This window comes from Varanus komodoensis, unplaced genomic scaffold, assembly GCF_004798865.1.
Source record: "Varanus komodoensis strain SLA01 unplaced genomic scaffold, ASM479886v1 scaffold3, whole genome shotgun sequence".
Lineage (NCBI taxonomy): Eukaryota > Metazoa > Chordata > Lepidosauria > Squamata > Varanidae > Varanus > Varanus komodoensis.
The window spans coordinates 48,327,123-48,338,725 of NW_025335761.1; the positions used below are offsets into that span (position 1 = coordinate 48,327,123).

Genomic DNA, 11,603 nt, shown 5'->3' on the forward strand with positions numbered 1-11,603 from the left:
TCGCTCCCATATCTTATAACACAGGTGGATGGCACACTTCGCCACCCGGATTTGCTCTCATTGAACCTAACAGCGTGGCGAATTCAATGATTGACGTTCCATCGGTGCCGACAACGGTTTCGAAAATTACGAATCCGACAGCATCTACTAATCCGTCGGTACCGACGATGACTTCAACCACCTCGGATCCAATTGTCGAACCCAATCACTCGGGTGCTTCCCCCCCCCCCCCCGGTCTCTCTGTACTATCCGGTTCAAGACAAGACCCGTCGGATCCGAATCTGACGTTTTTGCACCCTGATATTCAGCATATCATCGACTCTGCCTTAAAGCCGTCCACAAGGCCCTGCTTGGTGTCGGTGAGTGGATGCATCGACCGCTCGGTGTCGGTGAGTGAATGCATCTTTCGGTACCGACTATGCCCTTTTTCACGGTACCAACATCAAAACAAACAAACAAAGTTTTTTCAATAAGATAGCGTACGTTTGGTCGCAAAGACTGAACAAAATGGCGGACGCTCCACTCTTTATAGGCCACGGGGTGGGGGGGAGCGGAGCTTCCCACCAAAAACCGTTAGCTGTCAATCTTCCGGCCACAGGCACTGCGCAGGCGCAGTACCCATATGTGTGACTGCACAGATGGCCACTCGAAGAACATCAGTTACAGGTAAGCAACCTGCTTTTTCCTAAAATCATTAGTGGTTTGCCACTTTAGAAAAACAGGTTTTCAGTGCAAGTCTTTCTGTATACTTCGCAGCTTGTCATATTTTGACATGACAGCCTGATCAGGCTGCCAAAATACAAGCAGCAGAAATGCTCTTGAGTGATTCAAAACCTTTTAAGCACTCTGTTTGCTCTTCGTAAGATGGTGTCTGAAGTGGAGCCAGCAGAACTTGGGATTCTGGCGGTGGGGCTGCGTGTGTTCCCCTGGCCTCTTCCCATTTCCAGTCCATGCACGTTCACTCCACTGCCTGCACTGACTCCTTTTATCCAGAAAGATCAGAGGGCATTCTTCTTCCAAGATAATCCAGCAGATAATTTGGAAAGCTCTGTCATTTTTTCACTTAGGACCTGCAACACATCTGCAGTATGTGGACAACAATACATTAGTATAGTTATAGAGTATATAAACAATGGTTGTTATATAACCAGCTATTCAGTATTATTCAGTGTTTTCGCATTAGGGAATGCAATTTGGGGTTTTGTTTTTGTTTTTTTGACCTTCGACAATAGCGTAAATGAATTTGCTCCTAAGGCATGTCAGAGATAGAGTACTTCCAAGCCTTTGTCAAGGCATCTAGATCTCTGCTAAGTACCCTCCAACTGAAGCCAGGCATAATACTGTGGTTTTAAAATCAAATACAGTGTTGCAGTCAGATGGCAATGTTGCTGCAATGGAGTTCTGACACTGAAAGGTATTATCTGTGGCACCTTAAAACCTTTCTCAAAGTTCAATAACAAGGAAGGTTAGGAATTTATTTTCTAAATGCCACATTAAGTCTCCTGGAAGCACAGCTCTGTACAAAATTGTATGCTTTGTGGCATGTTTTGTTACATTAATGCTTGGCATGATCTAAATAATTTTCATGTTGAATGCTTGGAAACCTGCCTTTAAGCAAGGCTATGCAAATACTGTAATTTGGTGGGCATAGAGTTTGAGAATTCATCTTCCCGAAAACTTGAACTTTTTTTTAAGCAAGCTGTTAGTCTTTGGGGCAGTGAAAATACTTATTTTATTTGTTTTTAAAATTTTATAAACTATACTTCAGCCCAGGGTGTACTCAACCATACAATTTACACATAAAAGCAAATTAAAGAATAATAATACTAGGTATATTATATGCTTAATATAACTTAAATATTCATAAGTTATTAGTTTTAAGGGTTATGTACTTAATATACCTCCTCCTGGACTATTGGTTAAAATGGGCTATACATTCAATTATAAACAAACAAACCACCTCTCAGTGTTTTAGTAAAAGTTCTAGCAATCCAAACAATGCAATTTAAGAGTAACTTAAATGATTTTTTTAAAAAAGCTTACATTCTCAAATATATTTAAGAAGCATTCCTATGGCCCTTAGACATTGACTGAGGAGCCATGGGATACCAAAAATTTCCACCTTCCCAACCCTCAGAAGGGGTAGTTGGAGATCTGAGGCTCCTTCTCTTTGCAACCAGCTATCCTCTGAATTCTGAAATGACACCTCAGAGGGGAAATAGAGCCATTGCTGTGAGTGGAAAAAGAGAGGGGACCAAAAAGACCAGGGTTTAGAATTCTTAGCATCTTCCCTCCCTCTCTGTAATGCCTTCATTAGATGGGAAATAAATCCACCTAATAAAAATTGCAGAGTGGTGGGTGGTGATCACCTCTGCCTGTGCTTCTGCCCTGCACTGGAAGATCAGAGACCTCCAATATCAATGCCTCTTATAATTGAGGACACAGTCAGTTGTATTGTGTTTTAATATAGTTAAAATTCCAAGTAATGTTTAAGGTGTGCCAGGAATATCTGCTGGAATCTTGGAAGTGGTTGAGGGTTGGTCTTACTTTTCTGAAAAATCAGAATAAATTGTACAAAATAGCAAATCTTGCAGAATGGATAGTGTGAAATACAAGAAACCATACTAAGTTTTGCTCAATTTGCAAAAAGATTATCCATATCATAAAATGTGATTCTCCCTGCTGTGGTACTTGGATGCCTTGAACACAGAAGAAAAAGAGGTCTGTGTTCAAGCAGTTCTAATTCTGTACTGTTTTATTAGTGCTAAGGGCATAGAACTGGTCATAGAATAAATATTTGATTACACTGATTATAAAAATATTTTTCCCCAGGTACTTCAAGTGAAAGCATTCCTCAAACTGCCACACAGCCAGCCATCTCTCCACCACCAAAGCCTACCATTTCTAGAGTAGTTTCTTCAACCCGTCTTGTCAACCAACCACAGAGACCTTCAGGAAACACTGCAACTAAAATAACTAGCCCTGTAGCAGGTATGAAGCGGACATCATCTCCTCATAAAGAAGAGTCTCCCAAAAAAATAAAGACTGAAGAGGTATTTTATTTGTTTCTTGTACATTTTGCTAGGCCAGGTGATAAGACTGTGTTTGGATGAATCGCAAAGCCCACAGATTCTACACTGCATGTGCAATTCCTGCTTATTTTCTTCTTTTTTTTCTTGAATCTGATAAGCCTGGGTTATGTGAGTTTTCAGCAGCCCTAAAACAGTCCACCGTTCATGCAAGAGTGCTTAATCCTTGTAAAGCCCTTGTTCAGCAGGATTGTATGATGCAATAAATGATAGATTCACACACCACAGCTTCATTGTGGGTTTAATTACCATGTAAACATCCCCATAAGTTATTGATGACAGCTAATTGTTTGTGTGACCAATGAATAAGATGCACATTTGACCAGGCAAAGCTTACATAGGAATAAGCCTGCACTATAAATGGAAAGCCTGCACTATAAACTGAACACTTTACACTTTTGCTTCAATTCTCATTTTACAACCTTCCAATTACGAATTACTTTCTCCTATTCTCTGGATATTCTGAGTGATTCCAGAGTATGTGAAACTTGTGTTACGAAACCATGGTTGTGGTATTTATCATCTACACACAAACCAAATCTTTCTCTGAGCAGCTGCCTTCAGTGACCCAACCCTGCCAGCCCTCTCTCCACCTGTTCACATGGATTGAGAAAGCAGCTTGCTAATGTGGTGTAGCCAGCATTTTTTAAAAAGCAAATTTAGAGAAAATTAATAAATCATCTGCGGTAGCAATTTCCCATTAAGCTGCCCTGTACCAAATTTTCAAACTTTTTATTATCAAAAACTAACTGGGAGCTCTCTGGGAGCAGCCTCTCGGAAGAAACTTTCTGAAAAAAATGGACACATACAAAGTTATATAACATTGCTTTCAAGAAACAGCATGATATATTTAGCAGACTAAAGCACCTTCACTTGGGTCAGTCTTTGAGAGCTTCTGTGTTCCTGTTCTGGGTTGTTTTGCTCTCAAGCTAAGCCTGCAGGCCTGTGCATGCACTTGAGGACCATAAGTTCCAATAAATGCTGTGGGCATGCATAGGATTGTGATTTAAGTCTCCTTACAGGATACTGCTCAGCCCCAAAAGAAAACAAAGAAAAGAATAGCTTGATCATTGCACTGAACAGTTTTATTGGAAGTCTGCTTCTCTGTTTCTGAGAGACTCATTGGAAACTCAGAGCAGCCTAGGCTAAGCAGTCTTCACCACTGCTAACTGCAAATGTAGCACTTTACCATCATAAGAATGCCCAGCCAAGCAAAGCAAAAATTAAAATTGTCATAAAAACAGTGAAACCAACAAAAAGTGTGCAGCAATAAAAATTCCCCCAAACAACTGGTTTCATGGAATTTTGTCAAGTATTGAACTATACAGTAGATTATAGCCATATTAAATTGAGGAAATACCTGACAGTTAAATGTATCACCAGTGCCTGAGATTAGCTTATGTTTATGGAGAAATTGGAAGCCAAATGACTATCAGATGCCTAAATTTAATCTAAAGATGAGAACTGACCATAAACATTTTTGCAAGCACTTGTGGTAGCATATAAGAAACACTGTTCATAACTATTTTTATTCTCACAGTTGTTTGATCCAACTAAACATCTGCATCTAATTGTTTCCAATTCAAACATTGGAGAAGATAAAAGTACTTTATGCTGCTCTGCAGCTCAATGGATCTATGTGTTGAACTATTTCTGATCAATTCTGGTCAGTAGGTTTATTTTTGTATCTAGGTGCAGTCATTATGGTGATTTTTGTTCTGTTCTGTGGTAGGATGAAGTGAATGAAGATGCTACTTGTCTTGAAATGAGTGATCATGATAAGATGGAAACTAAGGTAAATTTCTTAAACTGTATGAGTGTAATACGTTGGATTTCAACAGTTCATTTAAACATAAGCGTCAGTGTCCCATGAAATGATGGGTCACTGCTAATTCCACAGCAGCAGCCTCAGTTCCATTCTGCAACCAAAACTTGCCTCGTGCACAATAGAGATCTAGTGCTTCTGGAAGCTGCCGCAAACGAAAAGAAACACTAGTTTCTGGGATGGAAGAGGCCAGCAGAGTTTGCGGAAGGAAGCTCTACTAAGCTGTCTCGGTCCATAAATGTATGCTTACTTTCATTTCAAGACTTTCTGTAGCAAGTGTTAAATATCCAATGCACAAGCAGTTTGTGCTATTTTGAGAATGGAACCAGCAGGAGTGCTCAGTTGCACAACATCCTGTTGTGGCTACTTCCCAAAGTAAAGTGTCTTTGAGATGTACTGGGAGAAAAGTAAAAGACTTAATGTAGTATGAACATATTTGTTGTTGGACTATAAACAATGAACTGCACATTTTGCATTTCTGACAGCCCTAGCAGCTTAAAAATATAAGAGCTGCACTGCTGGATCAGACCAAAGAGGTGGGCGATTTCCCTCAGATCAAATGATATAAGGCATTAGGGTAGCTGGGGGCCTCATACATTTGCTCTAACCTCCCCTGCATTCCTGTGGCATTGAGTAGCATCACATGAATGGAGAGCCAGTGTGGTGTAGTGGTTAAGAGCATGGGACTGGGACTCATGATCTGGATTCTAGTCCCTGCTCAGCCATGGAGCCAACTGGGTGACTTTGGGCCAGTCACAGACTCTCAGCCCAGCCTACCTCACAGGGTTGTTGCTGTGGAGATAAGATGGAGGAGGAGAATGATGTAAGCTGCCTTGAGCCCTTTGTAGGAAAAAGACAGGATATCAATCAATCAATCAATCAATCAATCAATCAATAAAAATGAGGTTAACATTGCCCTATCCCAGTGGTACTGACCCAATTCTCCAGGGAAGGGAGGGTACACATTGGGTCATACTCACTTGTCGTCTTACCCTACAAAAGTGATTTTCAACCTTTTTACAGTTGGGGACTGGAAAAAAAGGAAAATTATTTCAGGGACCACTGAGGAAGAAATAAAATGCATTATATATGCAATATAGTAGTTTGTGTGTTAGCTTTTAAATATAGTACCAAAAATGATTTCTTTCCTAAAATAACCAGAAACTGAGCTGTAAAAATGCTAATAAAAGAATAAAATATTGAAATTAAATGTAATTGAATACAACTGAAATTTTTAGAGAGCAATATGTAATTCAAATAAGGCTACCGTGAAATCTGCTATTTCTTCTTTTCAAGAATACTTAATTAAAAGTTTACAATAGCAAAAAACAAAATCAATATAAATGCAATACTATTATCATAGCAAATACAAATTCAAATACAGTATCAAAAGCAGAGCAGTACAAAATCAAACCAAGTTACTTAATCCAATAATATTCATAATGTTAAATAATGAAATAGAACAAACCCCACCCACTCAGACCCCCATACACGCTCTCGGCACAATCCTCTGCATTTCCCTTCTGGGTAGAAAATGCAGCAGAGAAAGGAAAAGACCCAGTCTTTGGGTCTCTACTCAGAGGGTGGATGGTGTGGCTCCCAGCTGGACTCCTGTTGAGCTGCCTCTCCCCTCCCCAGCCGCCTCAGCTGAGGAAGAGGTGGGGAATCGGCAGCCAAAGCGCAGCTAGCCCCATGCTGGTTCTGGTGAGTGAGATGCCACTGCCGTGCGCACACACAGCAGTGGCTCTTTCATGGCCCACCAGGAAACGCTGGCAATCCGGTGCCTGAAAAACACCGCCCTACAGCACTGGGAGCGGCTGGCTGGCTGGCTGGTGTGACCAAATTCTGGCAGAAAAGCTTCTGGACAGCCACACACAGGCATGCGCTATACCCACCCTTGATACGGTCCAGTATCTTGTTTCTCAGAGTGACCAATCAGATCCTTCTGGGAATCTCACATGTAGGACATGAAGGCAAAAGGCATTTGCCACTGTTGGCCCCATCCAGTGGTATTCAGAAGAACATTGCCACTGAACATGGATGCAGTGTATGATCATCTTGATAAATAGCCATCAATAGACTTAATTTTATTCACTTGCAGCAGGGGTGCTGAATCTGTGGACCTTCAGATGCAGGACTACAATTGTCATAATCCCCAGCTATGAACGATAGTGACCAGGGTTGATGGAACTTTAAGTCCAATAATATCTGGAAAGTCACTGGTTCCCTGTCATTTTCTTTTACTAGGGCTTCCTAGTAATAGAATTATCCAAGTATGCAATAACAAATAAAATACCTTAAAAAGACTGTATCTTAAAAAGTAGTTACTTTTTCCCTTCCCAACTGCATTTGATGATGAGAGTAGTTCTTGTTCCCTTCCAACCCAAATCTCTCTTTCCTGTGTCCTCTTTCTGACCTTCAGTTGGACCTCCTGCAAAGATTTGACCCCCTAGGTAGACATCCTGACTCCTGTGATCTACCTAAACTTTTGCCATGTTGGCTGAAACTGATCAGCACACAAGTACACACAGATTTAAATCAGTAACGACTAACATTTCAGATTAAATAACAATGGAAGACAGTTCTCTTCCTCCACGTTATGCAAGGTGTCTCTCAGAATGGAAACAGCAAGACCTCTTTTGGACAAGGCTCAGGTCCTGATGCAGCAAGTAAAATAGTGCCAGATACTTGCTGCAGCGGTGCAGGTCATGTTGACATTACAGTGGCGAGCAACTCAACATAGAATTACAGGTTTCCATTATGTTAAGATGTACTAGAATACTGTTTTTGTTTCCCCTTTTCAGGAACTACTTGATGCAGAATCAGATATGGCCTCTCAACCAGAAACTCTTCAGACAACAGTATCTCTGCAAGCTCCTCAGGTACTAGAGCGAAACTGTTTTTATATTTTGTAGTAGGAAATTGTAGACAACATTAATAACTGCAGGTCTTACAGAGCACTTGAGTACTACAGTGATATGAATGCCAGTCTCACACAGCTTTGATGTGGATTAGTGTTTTGTTGCTGGAGATGGGGTGTTTACTGTTTTTTGCAGCATAGCTGAAAGACATTAGCACAGTTTCCATAGTGTGGCGCTTGGATTCCACAGCTTTGTAGAAAGCCTAGCATAATGGTTGGTTGGTTACATTTCTCACTGGTGATAGATACACTGTGCCACCACACTGTGCCACTGTGCCCAGATCACCAAAACAGGCAGCAAGGGAAGAGCGAGAGAGCATAGGTTTGTTGAAACTGGCATTGATCTTTGTAAACGTTACGTTATTGTTAGTACCTTAATGACACACCTAGTAGCTATTTAAATGTAAATAACAAAGGACAGTTTATTATACAACTGCAACAGTCCTGATAGGTGTAGAATATAACAATAAAATAGACTTGGGTAACATATTCCTAATTCCTTTTGTGGTAAATTATATGTCTAACATTGTTTTCTCACTTTTTTCCCCACTCAGAAAATGCCCAGTACAGACCTTTCAGATATCCCTGCTCTCCCTGCAAATCCTATTCCAGTTATCAAAAATTCAATAAAACTAAGATTGAATCGGTAAAACCAACCTCAGGGGTCCATAAACAGTATCTGCCAATTCAACCAGTTGTCTTCTAATGCTGAAATGGAGAACAGAAAGTGCAAGACAAGAATGTGAACACAGATGGATTTAGGTATATTTTGTGCACTTCCCTTGCTGGGCTATAATCACTTGATCTGGAAGTCCAGGTTAATATGTGAAGCCAGGAGTACTATTAATGTGTTAGCAACAGTTACATTAAATACTTCAAAGGATTACTGCCTTTAAAAAAGGAATGGGAATACTATTTCTAGCCATACTTGACTTACTGATTGGGTTTATGTTGATATACATAGTTTGGAAGAAAAAAATAAGAGCTAAAAACTGGCAAAAGAATCCCTTAAATGCACTTTTATGTACTTTTTTATTGGAATATGACTAATTTTAGCGCTTCAGCTTGATAGATTTTATTTTTATTGAAGCGATTCTTCAATATCTGTGACCTTCAAATTAGAGATCGGCCTGATATATTGTATACTGGAAGTAAAAGTATGCTCTGTATCTAGCTCCGTGACCATTAAACTGCAGTAAACCCTTAAAAGAAAATGTCAAATCTTGAGGTTGTAAGTTTGAGAAAACAGGTGTCAGTTATCTGATGGGGCATGATTAAGAAGTGGTCTTTTTTTTTTATTTATGGGATTATTTTATGGTGCATACAAATCAGCTGTCAAAAAGCAAATAATTTTTCCTTGAGCTAATCAAGCCGTCTCCTTATTCCCTTGCCGTTACCTTATTTCTTGGAGGGAAAAAGAAGCTCTTGTATTTAAACTTGTGCTTCAGTTTGTATGCGCAAAATAGGACTAATGTCAGTCAAATGCTGGCATTTCTTCTTTTAACGGGTTGTGATGGATAACATAAGCCCTATAACTCTGTAGCCTTTAGGCAAAATGGTCCATTTTCTCCCCCTGCCCCCCCCCATTAATGAAACTGCGTAAATAAAGTGTGCCTGTGAAGCATAACCCTGTCTTGAAGGCCTTTTCATCACTAAATATAAGAGTTTTGTACACTCCATAAAAGTCCTTGTCTGCATTACAAGCACCTCAGATTTTAAATATAAAGGCAGATCTTACCTACCCTAGGATTTTAACAGTTTTCTTTTTAGATAGCACATCTGAAAGTAGTTTTACTTTCTGAATTTTTTTTTAAAATCACATTTCTAGCAGCCACTTAAAAGATCTGATAAGCTCTCCTTGCCCAAATGTCTTCGTTTTGTTTTGTAGAGCTGTAAAATTATTAGCAGCAACTTTGTTTAAAGAAATGAGAAAAACTCATGACTAAGCAGCAGAAAGTGAGGAATGCCAGTGATTATCGGATGGAGATAACACATTCTATGTAACTTTGATTCAGTCAAAATTAAGTGGGATGGTTAAATTACCCTTCCCATATTTTCTGATCAGCATGTTTAATAAATTCCTTCCCTGCATTGTGCTCAATCCTACATGTGCATTTCCATGTTAAAGTAAAATTACTTGCTCTTCCCCCTTTCCCTATAAGTTAATTTTCCAAAGTCAAGAGATTGTAGCTTATTCCCTACCTCCCCATCTGTGCAGTAACCAAGATCTTATTTTCTGCCATTTTGTCTACGTTGTCTAGTATACAAATTTCTTGTCCTTGCCCTGTACTGCCTCCCGTGATCTAGCCTTCCACCTCTTTAACATGCCCCATGCCCTCTTCTCCCCCTTCCCCATCTCCCTTGCCACCCAGTCCAAAAGGTTTAACTAACAGTTGAAGTGTACAAGCTGTCTGTGTATTTTGTGTAGCTATGGAGTTTAGATCGAACTTGCCAGGCACAAATTTAGTCTTGTTTTGTTTACACATCAGGATTTTTTTTTTCATTTTATTAAACGTTTCATGTATCTGCACCCAAGTTTTGCCAAGCTGGGCACTTGGAATCTTTTCTGTATAGTGACTTTTTAATTCTAGTTTTCATAACCTGGAGATCAGACTGTTGCTTTCGCATGATGTACGTAGGTGTCTCATGACTGGAGTTGCTTTGTTTTATAGTATCTGTACTCCTTGTATTTTTCAAGAGCTATTTTGTAAACAGATGATGTATTTCTCCATGGAAAACAATAAAAAAACAGCACAATCCCACAGTTGCTTGGCTTCTTTCACATGTGTAAAATAGCAGGGTCTCTAAATTGTCAAATTAACTTCATTGTCATTTCCTAATTGGGAAATCTAAATAAATGATGTTGAGAAAAGTATTCAGTAAATAGAAGCTGTTTTAAAATGTACTGGTTAACAATGTGTTCAGTTTGAATTTGTTAAAAGGGAAAAATGCTGTTTTCTGGCTTACTTTATTTTTCAAAAGATCAAGCAGGGTACCTATTATTTATTTTCATGTACATTGTGACTTAGAATGGTGGAAGATCATGTGGAAACAAACAGTGAGAATGGGTACATTTAAGCTTTTAACAGTCTGTTTTTGCTTTTTACATTCAATATTTGAACCATAAGTATTGTGATTTATGTTGTTTTTAGATGTAAAAAGCATCGAATTATTGTATTACCAGCAGATGGCACTGTTTCCTTTGTTTCAGTGGATGGAACTGACTAGGGTGATAACAAAGAACTACCGGAAACCATCTACCACTTAACCACAGTTACCAATGGCTTACAGGCTAGAATAAAAACGGGTGAACCTTCAGGGCTCTGCAGTCATTTTTGCTTTCACCCTGTGTAATATTTTGTTTTATGTGAGCATCCTTCACTTAAGCTTTCATATGGGTAGCTTCTTCAATGTTGTATAGTTACATCAGTTTTCACTTTAGTAGAGAACAGTCTCAACTTAACCTTAAAACAGTAGTGCAAATAGTATTTTGAATTTACTTAGAGCTTATATTAACCTAGCACTTTATTGTTAGGTTATTAAAAGAATTCCTCTACATTTTAGTAGAAAGTGTTGAGATTGGTTTGCATGAAGTACAGCTTTTCATGTGTTACTCAGTGCCACTGCAGAGTGTGTCTCTGAAAGCTGATGGACAAGGGGTAACGGGTGGCTAAGAAATGTCCAAGCATTGCCAGAGACTCAGGCATTTACTGAAAGATCCACCTGCAGTTCTTTCAATCTGGCTCAAATGTTTGATTGTGTGAGGTGT

General features: G+C 39.4%; 1 protein-coding gene across 1 annotated transcript in view; it reads left to right on the top strand.

Annotated features, from left to right (window-relative positions):
- PAPOLA (poly(A) polymerase alpha) overlaps nt 1-10,596 on the top strand; it is a 76,300-nt gene extending 65,704 nt beyond the window's left edge. Inside the window, exons 20-23 of the mRNA XM_044437160.1 lie at nt 2,833-3,053; nt 4,822-4,884; nt 7,719-7,796; nt 8,389-10,596. Of these exons, the coding sequence (XP_044293095.1) occupies nt 2,833-3,053; nt 4,822-4,884; nt 7,719-7,796; nt 8,389-8,484 (458 nt within the window). The 3' untranslated portion in view covers nt 8,485-10,596. The remainder of the gene's footprint in view (nt 1-2,832; nt 3,054-4,821; nt 4,885-7,718; nt 7,797-8,388) is intronic.
- The last annotated feature ends 1,007 nt before the right edge of the window (nt 10,597-11,603 follow it).